At 34.2% G+C, this 20,098-nt stretch overlaps 3 protein-coding genes across 3 annotated transcripts; 2 read left to right on the top strand and 1 right to left on the bottom strand.

Moving 5' to 3' along the window:
- Window positions 1–795: 795 nt before the first annotated feature.
- LOC109190446 (EH domain-containing protein 1-like) lies at window positions 796–6,163 on the top strand. Its single transcript, XM_019340928.1, has 16 exons — window positions 796–949; window positions 1,077–1,156; window positions 1,769–1,837; window positions 1,926–1,983; window positions 2,174–2,232; window positions 2,308–2,347; window positions 2,479–2,543; window positions 3,209–3,322; window positions 3,664–3,766; window positions 3,876–3,925; window positions 4,024–4,152; window positions 4,253–4,504; window positions 4,640–4,719; window positions 4,991–5,117; window positions 5,223–5,366; window positions 5,842–6,163. The coding sequence occupies exons 1-16, from the start codon at window positions 865–867 to the stop codon at window positions 6,025–6,027; spliced, it is 1,641 nt and encodes a 546-aa protein (XP_019196473.1). The 5' UTR covers window positions 796–864; the 3' UTR covers window positions 6,028–6,163.
- A 132-nt stretch (window positions 6,164–6,295) lies between these two features.
- Window positions 6,296–7,688, bottom strand: LOC109190452. Its single transcript, XM_019340938.1, has 3 exons — window positions 7,354–7,688; window positions 6,780–6,938; window positions 6,296–6,548 (listed from the first exon to the last, which is right to left on the bottom strand). The coding sequence occupies exons 1-3, from the start codon at window positions 7,615–7,617 to the stop codon at window positions 6,474–6,476; spliced, it is 498 nt and encodes a 165-aa protein (XP_019196483.1). The 5' UTR covers window positions 7,618–7,688; the 3' UTR covers window positions 6,296–6,473.
- Window positions 7,689–8,957: 1,269 nt separating this feature from the next.
- Window positions 8,958–13,213, top strand: LOC109190445 (trigger factor-like protein TIG, Chloroplastic). The gene is made up of 13 exons (XM_019340926.1): window positions 8,958–9,329; window positions 9,588–9,671; window positions 9,763–9,891; window positions 9,998–10,086; window positions 10,728–10,911; window positions 11,134–11,224; window positions 11,296–11,450; window positions 11,584–11,676; window positions 11,790–11,882; window positions 11,964–12,044; window positions 12,141–12,290; window positions 12,602–12,697; window positions 12,825–13,213. The coding sequence occupies exons 1-13, from the start codon at window positions 9,000–9,002 to the stop codon at window positions 12,900–12,902; spliced, it is 1,653 nt and encodes a 550-aa protein (XP_019196471.1). The 5' UTR covers window positions 8,958–8,999; the 3' UTR covers window positions 12,903–13,213.
- Window positions 13,214–20,098: the final 6,885 nt, after the last annotated feature.

Here is a 20,098-nt window from a genome sequence, read left to right as displayed (position 1 = left end):
TTCAACAATTTTATTGATGGATGACAAAAAAAAATGATCATGTCGCAATAATACTATGACCAAATGTGGATGTTTTGAAAAAAAGAAAAAAAAATTAAAAATGAGCTACCACCTATAAATCTAGGACAAGAAATGGAATTAACTCAAATATAAATATCAAATTTAAATTTGAATCTCATGTTTAAAAGTTATAGGCCATGTTTGGTAAATAGTGAATCCACCAATTTTTTGGCGAATTCTTCATTTTTTGGCGTTTTGACATGATCAAAACGTCAAAAAGTATGTTTGGTAAATCAGCAATTTACTTCAAACCCGCTGCTTTTGCAAACACTGCAACGTTTGCAGTTGGCGTTTTGAAGAAAAGTGAGAAAATATATGCTTCCCTTTTTTAAAAATAATAATAATAACAATATTATTATTATTATTATTGTTATTATTAATCATGCAAGCATGTCATTATTATTATTATTATATATTATATATACCTTTATAAGTTATTTTATAGGTTAATCGCTAAATTAATTTTATTAAATATTTTTTTACAAACCACTAATACAATTCACTGCTAACACAATATGCTAACTGCGAATTGCCAAACAAAAACATGAACCAAATACCTCCCTTTTGGGAAACTAAACCAAACACCTCTTGAGAAACTGAATATTACAAAAATTGCTACTCCGAAATTTTTTTACTTCGGACAATTTTGAAGTAAGTGCATTCCCTCCCCATTCCACAGTAAAAAGTAAGCAGTAACGCGACTTTATTTTGACTTGAGAGAGAGAGAAAGAGTAGAAAAGAAAAAGAAGCAAAGGTTAGATCTATAAACAAAACACAACTCTCAAGCTTCAAAGGCCTTCGTTAATGGAGATCGATGCAGCTCCCATTAGCCGTTGCTCCAAAGCTCACGAGAAGATCTATCAGGAATGGTTCTCCTTTGCTGATTCAGGTTCTTCTCCCTCACAACTTGTGGTTTTTAATATTATTTTCTGTTCATTTTTTTTTAAAAAAATCTCAGGCAATCAGTTTCTGCATTTATGCATCTCGTACTTATAATTACTTAAATTTTGATTCAGATGGAGATGGACGCATCACCGGAGGCGATGCTACGAAATTTTTCGCCCTGTCGAACCTGTCCCGCCAGGAACTAAAGCAGGTTCAGTTTATTCTTTTTGCCTTTGCATATTCCTAATTGGCTAATTGCTAAAATTCGTTGTGGAAGTACCGGGAAAGTATTCGAGGTCATGTTTTGTGCATAACTTTGGCTTCGAGTGTTTTGCTTGGAAATTGTTTATCAATGCTATGCTCGAGAACACTTTTTCCTACTTTTCTGTTCAATAGTTGGCTGATGATTAGTAATAGAAGTGATCACGAGAGCAATTGTGTGTGTAGAACAACGGAAACATTGGTGATTAAGTATATATCCTCCATGGCTCTTCTAATCTGTTATGGAGATGTATTGCCCTCTCTTTCTCAATCTATTTTAAAACATGTGGTTTTTCGTTCAGGATTGAGCTTGGTGTAGTAACCAATTGCACTCCCATTGACCATTTGGTCGTGGGTTAAAGCACACGAGAGTTGAGAGGCTACTTGGTACTGTGACTCATTCTAATAGTTAATGTGTGTGTAGTTCATTTCCACTAAATCACTTCAGACCTTTCTGGCTTTCTTCATTAGTTTTCATTTCTATTTCCTCCATTTCAGGAATGCAGTTTTTACTTGAAACTTGTGTTAGCTATCTCATTTAAGTTATTTTGTTTTCCCTAAGGTCTGGGCAATTGCAGATTCCAAACGACAAGGCTATCTTGGTTTTAAAGAGTTTGTTATTGGAATGCAGGTTCTGATTCTTTCTTGCTCTCTAGGTTTTTCTTATAGAATTACAATGTTTCATGAAAACTGATTATTCTTTGCATTTCAATGTTTAGTTAGTGTCTTTGGCCCAAGCTGGCAATGCAATAACAGTTGATCTTTTAGATGCCAAAGGTAACTAGTAAACTTTCAAAATTTTATCCTTTTTATGTAGTTTCCTGTGGAGGCACTCTTCTGCTATCTCAATTCATAGGCTTTGTCCCTTCATTGCCTAAAATTTATCTCTTAATTGCAATAAATTTATCTCTTAATTGCAATTCTTTTTTATTGCAACTTAACCATGGGGATATTCAATCCATGGCAGTTGACTTTGAAAATTTGGAGCCACCTAGGATGGAAGGTTTGGATGCACAATTGGCAGCAGTAAGTATATTAGATCCACTCTTATTTTCTTATAAATTATTATCCAATTTTAACTGCTTTATTTTTATTTTACAGAAGAAAAAGTATACTTCAAAAAATGAACCTGAGCAGAATGGTAAGATTCTACATGTCTACTGCATATTTATATATGCAAGAGAGCTCCCTCTTCTCTTATTTTCAACCCCTTTTCTTATTTCATTAGTTTTGTCTGGGCCTCTGGATTTGACTAGTTTTGCAATGGTGTAGGCAGCCCTCCGAGGCAATCCTCTCCAGCAGCTAGTTGGTTTCAGTCATCAAAATCTGCAAAGAAGGTCCATTTGGTTACTCCATATGCTTTCAATTTCAAACATGAAAATTTCTGCTGTTTCTTCTGATTTTGCTTTGTGTTGATTTTTCATCACATTAATAATTTCATTAGTGCCAAACTGCCAACGTGTAATACTAACATTTTTCACAAGTTGACATACACCCCATGTTATTGGCTATCTGGTTAATATGCAATTTTTTTCAATTTTCTGGAGGTGCTTTTTTATTTATTCCATGATCTGTTGTGAGGAAGGTCAGTGAATCGCAAATACCTGAATGGAAAACTTCTCCAATTTTGCTGAAAAAAATTTACAAGAGTTGTATTCTTTACCTCTTTCTTTGACAAAATTTTGCATAATATATGATTTAATGATATGTTATGTTCTCTGGGAATATCTATTTTCAACCATATCCTTTTGACTTTTGCATTTTGGCTGATATATATAATATATTTAGATGTTTCCTTTTTTGTGTTAGTTGGAAGAAGTTCTTAATTATCAATATGAATGATTTATTTTGTGTATTATAGTCAATTTATTGGTCTCTTCTCCCCAACTGAAGCTGTCACATGTTTCTGTGCTTCTTTTATTCATGTTGGTTCTCTAATTCATCTTTCTTTTAGTATTTTGTTCTCCAAGTGATATGTCCTGCTCTTTGTGTATATTCTCAGGTCTCTCTAAGCTCTGTGACTTCAATCGTTGATGGACTGAAAAAGCTATACATCCAGAATCTGAAACCACTAGAAGTTACATATCGCTTTAATGATTTTGTCTCTCCCTTATTGGTAGGTGGAACTTACCTCCTATTTGTACTTGTTACGAAAGTAAAGAAAGAGAGGGTTTCTAATGTGCTGTCGTATATTGTCAAACTGTCATATAGAAAAGAGAATACAAAGCCCTATAAATAGGTACTAGAAGACTACGAATAGGAAACAAGTTTTCATATGTCCTACCTACCTAAAACCCTAAACTGCCTAATATATAGAGATTCTATATATCAAATATATATTCCATAACAGTGCTATTTCACATCTTATGATGAGAATAAGTATTTTTCTCAATTTATTTTAGAAAAGGTCAAAGAATTAACATTTTTTTTCCTGATGTATGTATTGCTTGTTAATAGACAAACAGCGACTTTGATGCCAAGCCCATGGTGATGCTTTTGGGTCAATACTCTACTGGGAAGACAACTTTTATTAAACATTTGCTTAGAAGAAGTTATCCAGGTTGCCTATATCCTCTTCTGTTTATTGTCTACAAGTTGTTTCCAATTATGTTTTCAATTTTCCTTTAGTAAGGTTGCAATTGACATTATATGATATTGTATATTTACAGGAGCTCACATTGGGCCAGAGCCTACGACAGACAGATTTGTTGTCGTAATGGTATTTTGAACTTTTCTTCTGATGAAGTTGCCATGTTAACTTGTACAGGATTTTGTTTTTGTTTCCTTCCATGTGATATCTGAGAACTCTTTTTACAGAATGGACCTGATGAAAGGAGTATTCCGGGGAACACAGTTGCTGTTCAAGCAGACATGCCATTCAGTGGTCTGACAACTTTTGGAACAGCATTTTTGTCGAAATTTGAATGTTCTCAAATGCCTCACCCTGTGAGTTACTGGCCCTTTCTAATTTGACCTTCTCTCTTTGAATATTGAAATAGGTTTATTATTTACTCTTTCTCTTTTTATCTTTTTGAATACTCAAAAGCTGTTGGAACATTTTACAATTGTTGATACTCCTGGAGTTTTATCTGGAGAGAAGCAACGAACACAAAGAAGCTATGACTTTACTGGTGTGACATCTTGGTTTGCTGCCAAATGTGATCTCATTCTGCTGTTGTTTGATCCTCACAAACTTGACATCAGTGATGAATTTAAACGCGTAATTTCATCTCTTCGAGGTCATGATGATAAGATAAGGGTTGTTCTGAACAAGGCCGATCAAGTTGATACTCAACAAGTAAGGTTTTTTTTTTTTTTTTTTTTTTTTTTTTTGTGGACTTCAGTTCCAGCTACAATTCCACTTCATAGACTATTTCTACAATACCATTTTCTATATAGTTCTGTAACTTAATTGAGTGGCCTTGAATTGCAGCTTATGCGGGTTTATGGGGCATTGATGTGGTCCTTGGGGAAAGTACTAAATACTCCAGAGGTTATGCGTGTTTACATCGGGTATAGCTGGCTGTGATCTTTTTTCTTGTACTGTATTTAAACTGCTGCTGTCTGTGTTGAGCATATAATATATATATCAATATAAATGTGCAATCCAACTATCAGCTTAGGCTTTTAGTTGAGATGGAGCACATGCTTCAATTGTCTGTATTATAGAATGCAAACATTTTGTGGATGGCCTTGAAGTCTATCAACCAATTCATTGGTTAAACAACCATGCATGTATTTGAAACCAAGGCAGTTGATTTTGAAATTTACATTTCTTTTACAGGTCGTTTAACGACAAACCCATAAATGAGACTGCTACTGGTCCACTTGGGAAAGAGCTTTTTGAAAAGGAACAAGATGACTTACTGAGTGACTTGAAAGATATACCAAAGAAGGCTTGTGATCGTCGTGTAAGTTTCAGTAGTCTCTCTTCTGGATCTTGTTATATTCAAGTTCAGTGGTTGTTGGATTTGTAAGACTTGGTAGTAAAAGATATCAATTGTTATTGTGTACAGATAAATGAATTTGTGAAGCGTGCTAGAGCTGCCAAGATTCACGCCTTTATCATTAGTCACTTAAGGAAGGAGATGCCTGCAATGATGGGCAAAGCTAAGACTCAACAGAGGCTTATTGATAACTTGGCTGATGAATTCGCTAAGGTTTGTGCCCTGTTATCGTTTCATTATCAACTATGAGTCTAAATTAATAGTTGGATTACAAATTTATTATTTTTATATATTAGGAAAAAAGTCAAATATAAGTCCCTTCGAACTACACACAATTTACACACGAAATTGCAGCTGAGCCATCCAACTCAAAAAACTACAATTGGTCCTGCAAAATCATGTAATTGAATCTAAAATGACATGTTCACTTGGTATTTGGTGACGTGATGGTTACCTGTTTAAAAATTTATTATTATTATTTGTTTATTTTAATAATTTTAAATAAAATAAAAAATCACCCCCAAATTCCAGATTGCAGTTCTTTTGAGTTGGATGACCCAATTACAATTTCATGAATAGTTCGATGACCTATTTGACCATTATTCCTATATATTATACTCAACATGCATGCTTGCAACTTGAATGTTGAAGTTGAAGTTTGGTTCCATACTAATATATTCACAAACAGGTTCAAAGGGAGCATCATCTGCCGGCAGGGGATTTCCCAAGTGTTGAACACTTCAGGGAAATCTTGAGTGGCTACAGCATTGACAAGTTTGAAAAGTTGAAGCCTAAAATGGTGCAAGCTGTAGATGACATGCTTGGATACGACATCCCAGACCTCCTCAAGAATTTCAGGAATCCTTATGACTAGCTCACCCCATCATGTTGTATATTGAATTGTATTCTAATAGTTGAACTTCAGGGAACTCAAACTATTTATATGGCTTTGAACACCAACATTTTACCCCCTTTTTCTTAGGACATAAAAAGAGCTTTGGATGGCTTGACCACAAGCAGCAATTGGTGAATGCTGACTAGATGAGGGATGATGCTCTCAGAAGAAACAGAAACCAAGCATATAGCAAATCTACTTGAGCTTATATTTACATCTCAACACCAGAAGCTAACATGAAGCTTAATTACAAGGGAAGGCCTGGAATCCATCACCGGATATTAGGCACCGAACAAAAACAAACCCGAGAGTACCAAGTGCTAAGCAGGTGGTGCTTCTACTAGTTTTCCCTACACGCTGGGGATTTCAGCCTAGAAAGTAAAAACTACAGACCTTGTGCTCTCGAATGTGTGTGCATTGGTCCATCAATCTTGCCCATTCACGAAGGAGGTGAGTTCCCGCTTGCTTTTGTTTGGATGCACTTCATTCTTGCTTGATTCCTGCATAGTGCAAAACGCGGGGTTAGATAACACGTACGATCAACTGAGCTTATTCCAAGTTTGAATCTTGAGAAGGGGGTGAATAGCGAACGAAAGATATGATGAACATTAAATGGTAAACTTGATTCAATAGTGGGCAAAGACATGAGTAATAGAACACGGATTGAAAACACGTTAGACCACAACTGAATCTCATTCTTTGACAAAGAAAAACAAGTATACCACCGTTACCTGAAAATCCTCATTGAAGATATCATTGATGTTATGTTTCTTCAACATGTTACCGCTTCCAAGCGTCGCACTAGAGGCAGCCTTGTCCATCTTTCTTGTGTTCGCTTCATTCTCAACCTTCTTAAGGGCTTCCCTTTTCTTTTCTTCTAGGTCAACAATCTTTGAAATTACAGGAGAAAAAAGAATGAAACATCCATTACTTATCCAATCCAAAAAGGAAAGAGAAGTATGTAATATCTTAAAAATGGTGATAGAAGTTGCAGGCTAGCACTAAACACCCCAAAGTTGGAAATCCTTTTGCAATTTAGATGGGAAATCATATTCCCATCAACTTGGAAATTTCAACTAAAAGAAACCAAAAGAAATGAGTTATTTCATCAGTCCTCCCTCGACTATAAAACTAACAGATTTCGACTCAAAAGAAGAACATAATTTTACTTGGATGTTCATAAGAGTTCAAGGGACATGGAACAAAAACCCTAACGAAACGTCTAAATCCTGCGAATAAACAATAAAATTTTAGATAACACCTTTTTTTTTTTTTTTTTTTCGTTTCGGTGGAAAAAAAGCTTACCGGCGCATATCGAAACTTCCGTTTGGGAGACATTTGAGGCTGGGCGGAGTCGCCGGAGGCGGCGGAGGGAAGAGGAATCCAGCGGCAGAGGAGAAGCGTGGGAGCAGCGGCGTTGTTAGCGTTGGTAGTGTTGCGATGCGTACTCGGCTGAGTTACCACCCACTGCTTCTTCCACTTCCTGACGGGGCCGCTGAACACCGCCGGCGTCGGCGCTGAGCCGTACCGGGATGAAGCCCGACCGAATCTCGACCCGACTCCCTCCATCTCTCTCTCTCTCTCTCTCTCTCTCTCACGATGCGTGAAAGCTCGGGACCCGCATCGTGAAAGCTCGGGACCCGCTCCTGTAAGTAGTGTGCTTTGCTGTAGAGGGGTGGCAGAGTGAGCTTAAAAGCTGTGAACGACGCCGTTTAGTTAGAAACGGTTATCGAGGATTGTACTAATGAAGTCTCTTCGCGCGCCGTACGGTTTCTTTTTACCCTCCACGCAAATAGCCCCCCCACACTTACATAATTTCGACATTTAATCCCTTAAGTATACTAATATTTTCATTTTTGGTTCTTAATTATTGATTCCACTATTGCTCTTTCAACTTTTTTATATTAATCACACTCATTTCAAACTATTTAAAATATTTTCGACTCTGCTAAATTCACCATTCTTTATATAAAAATATCTCGTTGTACTAAATTTAATTAATTTTAAAAAAATAGTAACTAAAAGTGATCAAATTAATATTTATGAGTCAAAAATAAAATATATTATATTGTAGAGGATATAAGAGCATCTACATCAGAGGAGAAATAGGGGAGAATTCACTACTTTTGAGACCAAAATGCCATGGTGGCAGAGAGAGAATCAAGAGAGAGAAGGGGTGGGGAGCATCTGCAAATGTCGGGATATTACTCTGCCCAAGAAAAATAATTAATGATGAAGGATAAAGAACCAATAGAGAAATGACATGCTTATTTTTTATATATATTTTTTTATAAAATCAGTTTTTATTTTTATTTCCCTCCCCTCCCACATTATTCTCTTTCCTACTCACTCTTACATTCTCCCCCTAATAACCCCAACTGATAAGGATGCTCTAACGGCATCCACAGATAGATATTTTGGTATGGTCTTTTAGAAGATTTTTGTTGAAGTGGAAGAGAGAAAACGAGGAGAGAGAAAAATTTAGAGCTTATTGTAAGAATTAATTTTTAGTCTCTGAAATGTGCTTCATCAAATATGAAAAAAAAAAAAAGTTATTTCATTTGTGGTGTGAGGCGCAACAACAGCGCCTAACTGAGCGCGTGCACTGCACATAGAGCTGTCAAAATGGGCAAAAGAGACATGACTCGTCAAAATACAGATCATAAAATTCAAAGTTTGCTGACTCTTCTGCACGCGCCCGTTGGGCACGTTACCATAGCTTTTTTATTTTTGAAAACTCTTAAACAAAAATCACTCCCTCTAATTTAGACAAAAAATCAACTATTGAGGATGCTTGAGTTCACAAAAAAGTATTTAGGAGATTCTTGTAATAAGTTATTTTGATTTGCTCAATTCAAACGACGCCGTTGCATGTGTTCTTCCTGAGTCCTGATATTTAATCCGAGTATCTTATCCATGGCGGCAATATTGCTTCCTGTCGAGGCCAGAGAATGGAGCTTACTTATCCCTCTGCTACTTCCACTCCAACTTTGCACCGTTTCCGGCCCTCTCTTTTCTCTCTTCCTCCTTCTCCTCTTCGTCTCTCCGCCAAACCGCCATTTCTTCAACCCAACAAACAACTCAGGTTTTTCGCTTCTCTCAGCAACATTTCTCCACCTTCATCATCTTCCCGCCATTTCTCATTTCTTCCACTTTACCCGTCTCAGAAACCGTCGACCCGGTTTGTAGTCTCCGCGGCTCCCGGCGGGGCAGTTGATACTGCGGAGGACAAACTCCCCGCTGATCTCCACGTTACTGAAACCCGAGAGCCCAATTCCAGGGTGAGCTCACAAATTCCCGCTTTATAGTTTGAAATCTTGTGAAATTTACTTCCTGTTATGGACTGGAATTTGGTAATTTTCTGTTTGTTCTTAAAAGGATTACAAGATGTTATGATATTTATCCAGATTAAGAGATACAATCAATGTATTTATAGGCGTTTCATTTTTATACATGTAAATGTATAAAATATTTTCGGTCCGCTTCATTATGGATATATGAGACATACTCAACAATTATATATGCTATTCTCTTTGCAGGTTAGGTTGAGTGTAGAAGTTCCTCCTGTTGTATGTGAGGATTCTTACAGAAGAGTAATAAGAGAGTTTGGGAAACAATCAAAGGTACTTTTGTTGTTTCATATATTCTTTATGTTTTGGAAAGTTGAAACTGCAGAGAGAGTGAAATGAAATGCAATTGAAATGTCCAATTCAGATCCCTGGATTTCGCCCTGGCAAGAATATTCCTGAAACCATCCTGGTTAACTATGTGGGGAAGGAAAATGTTCAGAAAGCTACTGTTGAGTCTATTCTCAAGAGAACTCTCCCACATGCCTTGTCTTCGGTCTGTTTTAATCTGCTTGTTACCATTTATTTTTGTCAATGCTTAAGATTTGCAGAGACAGTTTTCTTGGTTTGTTAACTAGTTTGATGTATCATGATCCCCATAGGTGACTGGAAAGGCCTTGGAAGACTCAATTCGTATTGCTTCGAAATTTTCAGACATGGAAAAGACTTATACAACTCTGAACACTCTGAGGTTTGCTAGAGCCATTATTCGGTGTACTTCCTGTTTAATACTTTCTAATATCTTCTAAATTTATCAAAATGCTGAAGTAAAATGGATGTGGGAGAGTGATGATAAGGTGATATTAGCTTAAGCACCTAAAGTGTAATGTAACTATTTAGTTTTTTGAGTACTACTGACTCTGTTACAAATGTAGTATCTGTTCATAAGTACTTTCTCAACCTACTGAAGCACAAAGAGTCAATACTGTGAGCCACTTCGTGCACTAGACCACAATTGGCATGTAACTATTTAGTTGTTTTAGGGAAAATGACACTTTTCTTTCCTAAATTATAGGAAAATAGCATTTTTTTCATCCCTCAACTATAGTGTCACCACTTTTCATCCCTCAATTGTTTGCAAAGTGGCTTTTTTCATCCCTCAATTGTTTGCAAAGTGGCTTTTTTCATCCCTCAATTGTCTACAAAGTGGCTTTTTTTAACCCAACTCTAACAAAACTCAGTGATGAAAATTGCTATTTCCCCTTTGTTTTATTACCCCATATTAGTTTTTTTTTTTTTTTTTTCTTAATGTGGTAGTGTCTGTGTCTAGGACAACCTTTGTTTACAAGAATTTAGGTAATTATTTACCTAAATTTAATGATGGTAATTCAGGTATGATGTCCTTGTTGATGTGGCACCAGTAGTCAAGTGGATTCCAGAAGATGCATACAAAAATTTAAAGGTTGTTGTGGAGTTAGACAGTGATACTGATGCTCAGAGAATTGCCGAACAAGAATTGAAACGTCGCCACAAATCTTTAGGTGCACTAAAAATTGTTGCTGATAGGGGACTACAGGTATAAAATCGTGCTCCGCCACTTTTGAAGGATACATTTTACCAACATACATCATCCAGGGTTTTTGTTGATGATCAGCTCTGTTTATTTTAATATATATATATATATATATATATATATATATATATATATATATATATATATATATATATATATATTTTTAGCTCAAATGCCTTTTCTTTCGTTAACCTATCTCATAAGTGCAAGTTATTGGAATCACAGATTGGTGATGTTGCAGTTATTGATATATCAGCAACAACAATTGAAAAAGATGAATCAAATGCTAAAAGAATTCCAGCAGCAGAGACTAAAGGTTCAATCTGTGCTTTTCATAATAATGTTTTCCTCTTTTGTTATTTCTCACATTCTATTTTTTCTTTTCAGGTTTTAACTTTGATACAGAAGATGGAGATAAAGTTCTCCCTGGTTTCCTGGACTCGATAATTGGTATTAAAAGTGGCGAAACAAAGTCCTTTCCACTTGTATTTCCAGAATCATGGAAACAAGAAGATCTCCGTGGTGTTCATGCTCAATTCACGGTGGGTTCCTTTCTATTTCTGGTTGTGCATATCATAGCATTGCATATTCTCAACTGTTTTAGTGATTAAAGCATTTGTTGATTCTTACTCATCATTTGTCATCTCAAATCTTTGTTTTATTTTATGTTTTCAGGTTCAGTGTAAGGAACTATTTTATAGAAATTTACCCGAGCTGAATGACTCCATTGCTGATAAACTCATTCCAGGATGCACTACCATTGAGGAGGTTCGCAGCTAAACATGCAGTCACACTTTGCTAAGAATTAAGGATAATATCGTATAACTAAATCACTTTAATGCTTTTATTTTGTTTAAAACATATGATTCATGAATCTGCAGGTCAAGCAATTATTGTTGCAAAAGTGCCAGGAAGTGGAGCAGTCAGCTAAAGATCAAGCAACCGATAATGCAATTCTAGACCAGATACAACAGGTCATTTATTTTTAGAGACATATTCTTGCACATTAGATGAGGTTTTCTAATGTGTTTTGTTGTGAAATTTATTTTCTTTAGATGGTTGAAATTGATATCCCACAATCAATCTTCGAGGAACAAGGGAGGCAGCTATATGGAGCCCAGCTATTACAAGTACAGGTCGTCTTGCACCTCCGGTCTCTTTTTTCTGTTGCCATCTTCATTATCTTCAACTTGTATGAACACGCACTCACGTGATGATTTTTCTCGGTTTAGGCAAATATGAAGATAAACGAACAACAGCTGGCAGCTCTGTCAAGCCCGAAGGCTGTGAATCAGTTCCTTAACACACAAAAGGAAAATATAACGAGAATTATAAAGCAAAATCTAGCCATCGGTGACATATTTTCTCGTGAAAATCTGCAGGTGAACGTTTTATTTTGCTGGTATATTCCTTTTGTCGCAAGATATACCATGTGCCTTATCCATGTCGTCTGGATTTTGACAAAATTCTATATGAACAAACAATATATAACCTCACTTGCCAAAGACCTTGTGGTCGAGCGGCATAACTGTGGCTTTCTCAAATGGGAGGTTACAAGTTCGAACCCCAGTGGGGGCGCATTGTCTCTTTGTGCTTCAGTAGACTTGAGAAAGTATGTATGAACAGATACTACATTGTAACAGATAGTACTCCAAAAAAAAAAAAAAAACTCACTCATTGGAGTTCACTGCAGTATTCAACTGAGGACTTGGCAAAGGAGGTTCAAAACTCAATTGCTGAATTCCAACAGCATAAACAGGATTATGATGAGGAACGTGTGAAAGAACAGGTTAGAACGAAAATAATGATAATCGTGTTCATGTAACCGTTGATTGCTAAATTGTAGACTATCCTTATCTATATAGCAGATTCCAGCATATCTAACAGACTCTGCAATATGCTTTAATCCTTTTTAGGTACAAGAGGTACTTGAAGGAGCAAAAGTACTCGAATGGCTTAGAGAGCATGCGGAGATTCAATACATAACAAAATAGAGGGGAAAATGGAATCACTGTTTGATATGATCAATATAAACATGCATTTGCCAGCTTAAGTGCGGGATCTGTTCTGTTCTGCTGGCAAATACCATTGTAGACGCTTTCATAATTGTTCTTGGGCAGGCAGCTGATTAGATTAGAAACCTACGCTGAGTTATGAGATCAAGAACAGCTGACTGAAAGCTCCATGCATATTCAGGTATTCCTATTTTCAGTCACTGTTGATTGATATATGTATATTGGGATGCAAATGCAACCAAATTTTTGTGACTGTTCAATAATGCAATTTGTAGTTCTTGGATTTTTTTTTTTTGATGGGGGTATTGATTTGTTTAATGATTATTATTAGAGTTAATTTCAGCTAAGGTTCTTTATGTTTAGTGGCAATTTCAAATTGAGTCTCAAATTATCGTTTTTGTTATTTAACACCCTAGACTATCATATTTTGGATATTTTTGGTCATTCTGATGACTTTTCCAGTAAAATCTTATTGTAAGCAATGATATTTTTGTCTTTTCAATATTTTAAAATTATTTTTCCAATGAGTTAATTTTAGGGGAGGTCCTTTGTCTATGGTAACAATTCCAAATTTAGTCACAGACAATCAATTTTGCCATTAACAACCCAAATTATTATATTTTAGACACTTTTAGTCCTTTCAATGATTTTTCAAGTGAAACCTTATTTTAGACAAAGACATTTTTGTCTCTTCATTTTTTTTTTTTTTCGATTTTCTGCGCCGTTTTTCCTCTTTTTTTTTTCTTTTAATTTTTGTCTCTTCAACTGTGGATTGTACTATCTCCTTCACCCGGCTCTTGTCTTCATCTTCTTCAATCCAGCCCCAAATTGTCTTTCATCAATGGCAATACAGAGATGTGAGGACCTTCGGTTACAGGAGAATCATTTCGCAACACAGTTGGAAAGCTCATGATGTAGCCATCCGGTCAGCTTCAATCTAACTGACATGGTTTTAGTCCATGATTCTGTGAACCGTCAACTATAGTTGTAGAGAGAGAGAGAGAGAGAAAAAAAAAGCATCTTTGTCATCAGAAAGTACCATTTTCATAAAATAAGGTTTCACCGGAAAAAAAATCATCGAAAGGATCAAAAGTATCCAAAATATGATACTCTGGATATTAGGCGAAAACAATTGTTTATGACTAAATTTGGAAATGCCACAAAAGATAAAGGGTCTCTGCTGGAATTAACTCATTGAGAAAATATAACAAAAACTAAAGAGACGAAAAATACACTTACCTAAAATATGGTTTCACATAAAAAACTTTTGAAAAGATAAAAAAATATATAAAATATGATAATATATGGTATTAAATGACAAAAACGATAATTTAGAATTGTCACAAACAAATAAAGTAATTCTGCTAAAATTAATTCATTATTATTATTATTATTATTATTATTATTATTATTATTATTATTATTATTATTACAAAAACAGTATTATTAAACTCAAAAAGCAGGACATCAATACATCATAGAGACATCCTAAGATGCCACAGAAGCTGAAGGATGGAAGGGGAACAACCCCTGACAATATACCAAGAGTAAATGCATAAGAGAGAAAAAACAAGTGTAAAGAGACCTCTAGCTAGGTAAAGGAAAAGCAAAACATTTTTTTTTTTAACAAAACAACGGCATCTATTAATTTAGATCATCGAGGAGAACATTACAAAGTAAAGGAGAATGACTTATAAGCCCCTCATTGTAACATGACATAGAAATGGACTCTCTAGCTAAAGTATGGGCCGTCTAATTCACAGATCGCTTAACAAAAGAGATAAGACATATTATTAGAGAACATACGCAATCTATTCTTAATGTCTAATAAAAGTAAATCAAAAATTGACTCCTAAGTTGGAATTGAGGCCCTAAAATAACATTATCATGATTCAGCATTTTTTAAGTGAAAATCATTTATCATGTGAATGTTTAATGCCAAGCTAAGTAGTCATTTACCAATCCATGTAGCTTGCCATACCGTTCACACCCAATCGTTATACTGTGTACCACGGCGCACATAGCATTGTGCGCCCGCGCCTCCCAAAACGATGTCGTTCTGATGCATTGTCCAAAAAAAATCATATGTTTCGAATGCACATAAACTCATAATAGAATACACAACTCATATAACAAAATACGCATAATCTAACATAATACATAATATAATACCCATAAACTCATAACATAATACACATAATTTAACATAATACATAATACATAATACACATAAACTCATAATATAATACACATAAACTCATAACATAATACACATAAACTTTTAACATAGTACACATAAACTCTTAATAGAATACATATAAACTCTTAACATAATACATATAAACTCATAACACAATACAGAGAAACTTTTAACTGAATATACATAATGAGATTTGGTCCGTTTGAATGGACAGAGCGGCGTCCGTTACGTCAATCATCGTCAACAACAATTGGATATAAATTGCCATTCACACCCAATTGGGGTTTTGATGGGCTTTTAGTGCAAGGTAGTACTTTTTCTATACTTTCTCAAATATTTTCAGCCCAAAGAATCTAAGTCCCTACCAGATTCGAATTTATGACCATTCATTTGGATGTGTAATCGAGATGCCATCACATTACATGGTAGTTGGCTATTATTGTTATTTGTTAGAATGAACCAATTGAAAAATTACGTGTGGGTATAACTTGCGCACCGTTGTGGTTGCTAATTAATCACCACCTTTTTTTCTCCTCTTTCTTCACTTGGCTCTAAAAAGCTGCAAAATAAACTTTAAAAAAAATCATTAATCTTGCTCTAAGAGTCAAGTATTAGTTAATGATTTACCTTCAATATTCAAGACTATTGTGTCTCAACAAAGCTTTCGTGCAAATATAAATAACAATTATCCAGATTTTGTAAACCATTCATATAAGTTATTCATGCTCTTTTCAAGATTTAAGATGCTTTATCTGTTGGGATCAATTATACACTTTTTGGTATACCATTTTCTTAACAAACACTAAAAGAATTGTGATTTGTGTACTTAATTAGCACGATCCCAATTCTAAACAATCAGGTTATAAGTTAATGTATTTTCTTTCTTTAGATGTATAATTTTTCACTTTTGGTCCTACAATTATTGAGGCCCTGTTTGGTAAAATGGCTGTTAACTGATAGTGTTTACTGTTAGCTGATTCTGTTACTTAGAATGTATAAATAGTTGATAACATTAGTTGATTGTAAAAAAGTGTTTGGTAAATTAGTTGTTAGCTGTTTGGTATATATTTTTTTTTCTCAAAAAGCTAATTGAAAAAGTTGCTTGGAGCAACTTTTTGAATTTTAGCATTTTGGAGTTGCAAAAAGCTTATTAACCAAACATTTATATTGACATTTTAACTAAATCAAACAATTAATAGTGGTCAAATAAGCCAAAATTGACATATAGGACAATTTTTTACTAAACAGGGCCTGAATCATTTCCACATTTGGTGCAAGACTTTTAAAACCTAACCACATTTGGTTCATTCAGCCTAAATTTCGATCATCATCAACCAAATTAATTCATGCGCTATGTAAGTTACTTATCTTGAAAGATATGAAAAATGACAACTTTTTCATTTCAAGATAAATAATTTACATAGCATAACATTTAATTTAATTTTGTCTGTAACGACTAAAAATTAGGTCGAAGGGACTAAATGTAACAATATATGCTTTAAAAGTATTGCACCAAAATGTGAAAATTGTTCAATAGTCGTGAGACCAAAACTAAAAAAAATCTTTCTAAACATTACTAACTATTTTATGTTTTTCACTCTATATCCTTTTGAATTCCATAAGATTTGGGAAGAAAAAAAGAGTGAAGGATAAATTCAAGGGAGAGAGAGAGAGAGTAGCGTTTCAGTTGTCTTTTACAAACCATGCTAAATACAACTAATGCATATATTTTGAAATATGGTAGTGTGAGGATTGGTAAATTATACCGTGCACTAGGGCGCACAATGCTTTGTGCCCCTGGCTCAAAACAACGTCGTTTTGTACATTTTGCGTGTCTGTTGTTAACTTCTTAAAAAAGGGGGGGGGGGGGGGGTGAATGACACTTTTTACCCCTGAGTTATATGCCTATAACACTTTCCCCCCCTGAATTATTGAAGTGGCTGTTTTTCCCCCTGAAATGTTAAATGGACATATTTACCCTTAAAATAAATATTTCATTTATTTTTCTTCTCCAACAAATTATGACCATAATTCGGTTTAAACCAAACAAACACTATAGCAACCAAACCGAAATATTCCAAATACAATTTAGAATCGAAACCCGATATTTAGAGTTTATTAAAATCGCGAACCGGAACAGACGGTTCATGTTCCGAACTGAAAAAATAAAATACATTTATTGTTGAATTTAGACTATTTTAAAATTAAAAAAATTTAAAATAAAGACAGTTCAAAATCGCAAACCGGATCCAGAACCGCCGGTCCACGATTCAGGATCCAATTTTTTTAATTCATAATTTTAATAAATTGAAATCCAAATATTGGGTTCTAGATCTGAATCATAACGGAAACTTTTAATTCAATTGCTTTAGTGTCCGGTTCAGTTCGAATTGAACCGTGGCCATCCCTACGTATACGTAATAATTTGTTGGAGAAGTAAAATAAATAAAATGTTTACTTTAAGGGTAGAAATGTCAATTTAATATATCAGGGGGGGAAATCACCACTTTTAGAATAATTGAGGGGGCTAATGTGCTCACCTAAATAATTGAGAGAGGAAAAAATGCTATAAGTATATAACTCAAGGGGAAAAAGTGTCATTTTCCCAAAAACAAATCTCATGTTTCGAATGTACAGAATTGTATAATAGAATGCACAAAATTTTATAACAGAATATACATAATCTTTTTTGATAGGATAATACACATAATCTAACATAATATATAGTGCACATAAACTCTTAACATAATACACATAAACTCTTAACATAATACACATTAAAAAAAATTCTCATGTTTCGAATGTACAAAATTATATAATAGAATGTACAAAATTGTATAACAGAATGTATAGAATTTTATAACAAAATGTACAGAATGCACAGAATGTTATAACAGAATGCACAAAATTTTACAAACGCATCAATTCCCCACACAACTTAATAAAACGACGTCGTTTTGGAAGTTACGGGTGCACATTTCTATGTGGGCCGTGGTGCACGGTATAACAATTAGTGGGGATTATATGCAAAGTGAACAGATCTCTTGTGCGCACCGACATTTAAACTTATTTGTTGAGTCATTGAGTTATCGTAATTTACATCCTTCTAAATGTTTTATCAGGGTCTATGTGGAGGCGGGATTCAAACCTTTTGGAGAAGAGTAACTACTAAATGGTGTACTTTTTCTTTGGTGTCATTAAATGGTGTGTTTGCATGCATTATGAAATGGTGATAGATGTTGGCGGAAGAAAACGACCTCCATCAATTGTCCCAACTCCCAATTTAGGGCGACAATACCACAACAAAACGATAATCATTGTTCCATCTGACTTTTGCCCCCATAACCATACCATTTAGCAAAAACGACCCCATTTGTTTTTCATTATTTTACAATGTAGTATTTGTTAGCTGTTAGTTGATTGTGTCAATTAGAGGGTATAAATAGTTGGTAATATTACCTATTGTAGAAAAGTGTTTGGTAAATTAGATGTTAGCTGATAGCTGTTTGGTATAATTTCTTTTCTCAAAAAGCTAATTGAAAAAGTTGCTTGGAGTAACTTTTTGAATTTTAACCTTTTGGAGTTGCAAAAAGCTAATTAATCAAACAATTAATAGTGGTCATAGGCCAATTTTTTACCAAACAGGGCCAATATCAATTTCACTGAGGCTCGAATTCATGATCTTACAAAGAGTCAATATTGGTCCCATTGAGGGGCGAACCCATGATCTCCTATATAGAAAAATCACTTCGTGTCACTAGACTACAAGATCATTGGCGCAAAAGCATGTTCTTATTAATTAAAGGGAAATTGTATTTTGGACCTTCAGTTATATTTGTAGTATATACTTAATCCTTAAATCATATATGCGATCATCTTTAATCCCTAAGTTATACATGAATTGACGATTTTAGACCATTGGTGACTATTTATGCCATCAAGATGCCACTTAATAAAGTAGTTAATGTGGCCATATCATTACGTTGCACATATCTTAGGAGTTAAAGATAATCACACATATAATTCACGAACTAAGTCTATAACAATAATATTAACTGGATGACCAAAAATAAAATTTTTCCTTAATTGGAAACAAATAAATTAGGGTCAAACCCCAACCAAGTTGATCAAGTTGTTGCCTTATTGGTTTGAACTAGTCAACTATGTTTAATCTATGCTGATTTACATCTTTATCCATATACACACTTAGATAATAGTTGTGAATTTTCTTCTATCATTCAAAAATAAATAAATTAGACTCTTTTTTTACAATAAAATTTTAAAATGTACACGAAATTTACTGTCATTTCTCTTTTTCTTTGTGTTTCCCTCCTCATGAGTCATGTGGTCCTTGTATTGTCGTCCCCATTCTTCTGATTCTGATTCTCAATTAAAAATTCGAACAACATATATGTACATACTCATACTTCGATTAAGCCAATTTAATATTCTGCTGTCCTGCCACAAACAAAAATTAGGCAAGGAAAATTAAAATTATAAAAAAAAAAAAAAACAAAACAAAACAAAAAAAAAAAAAACAGAACAATCATTCATCGGATGTCTTGTCTTATAAAACATCATATCAAAAGTCCATTGCTGTGCTTGTGTGAGTATAACTTCTTCTATAATTATATTAGATTAGATTTGCTCCATTCTAGTTGGATTAATTATTATTTTACTATAAACAAACGTATGTTGATTTCACTATAATTACTTTAATACACTAATCAATAGTATATGTAAGTGTGTAACCATACAAAAAAAATATATATTTTAATTTACGATAAAAGTCTAATGATCATAATGTAGTAAATCAATTTAAATTATTCATGATTGACCAGTTCAAATCTATAATACCAACAAAATATTATACTAGTCCTTATTAAGATTGTTCTATTAATCTAATTTAATTTGATTAATAAAAAAATATAATACTTCGAATCTTCGATAATGAAAGAGAAATTGTATAGAATAA

The sequence above is a fragment of the Ipomoea nil genome, unplaced genomic scaffold (assembly GCF_001879475.1).
Source record: "Ipomoea nil cultivar Tokyo-kokei standard unplaced genomic scaffold, Asagao_1.1 scaffold1576, whole genome shotgun sequence".
Lineage (NCBI taxonomy): Eukaryota > Viridiplantae > Streptophyta > Magnoliopsida > Solanales > Convolvulaceae > Ipomoea > Ipomoea nil.
Note: the sequence above shows the minus strand (reverse complement) of the source record. Positions and strands in the feature narration are given on the sequence as shown.

What these genes read in the sequence shown, in the direction of transcription:
- LOC109190446 (XM_019340928.1), top strand. Translation starts at nt 865, where the DNA reads ATGGAGATCGATGCAGCTCCCATTAGCCGTTGCTCCAAAGCTCACGAG. An exon ending in AGTTTGTTATTGGAATGCAG is followed by an intron (nt 1,838 to 1,925) that starts GTTCTGATTCTT and finishes TTCAATGTTTAG; the next exon opens with TTAGTGTCTTTGGCCCAAGC. An exon ending in ATTTTGTCTCTCCCTTATTG is followed by an intron (nt 3,323 to 3,663) that starts GTAGGTGGAACT and finishes GCTTGTTAATAG; the next exon opens with ACAAACAGCGACTTTGATGC.
- LOC109190452 (XM_019340938.1), bottom strand. Translation starts at nt 7,617, where the DNA reads ATGGAGGGAGTCGGGTCGAGATTCGGTCGGGCTTCATCCCGGTACGGC. An exon ending in GGAAGTTTCGATATGCGCCG is followed by an intron (nt 6,939 to 7,353) that starts GTAAGCTTTTTT and finishes GTAATTTCAAAG; the next exon opens with ATTGTTGACCTAGAAGAAAA. An exon ending in TCTTCAATGAGGATTTTCAG is followed by an intron (nt 6,549 to 6,779) that starts GTAACGGTGGTA and finishes TGCACTATGCAG; the next exon opens with GAATCAAGCAAGAATGAAGT.
- LOC109190445 (XM_019340926.1), top strand. Translation starts at nt 9,000, where the DNA reads ATGGAGCTTACTTATCCCTCTGCTACTTCCACTCCAACTTTGCACCGT. An exon ending in GATGCACTACCATTGAGGAG is followed by an intron (nt 11,677 to 11,789) that starts GTTCGCAGCTAA and finishes ATGAATCTGCAG; the next exon opens with GTCAAGCAATTATTGTTGCA. An exon ending in TTTCTCGTGAAAATCTGCAG is followed by an intron (nt 12,291 to 12,601) that starts GTGAACGTTTTA and finishes AGTTCACTGCAG; the next exon opens with TATTCAACTGAGGACTTGGC.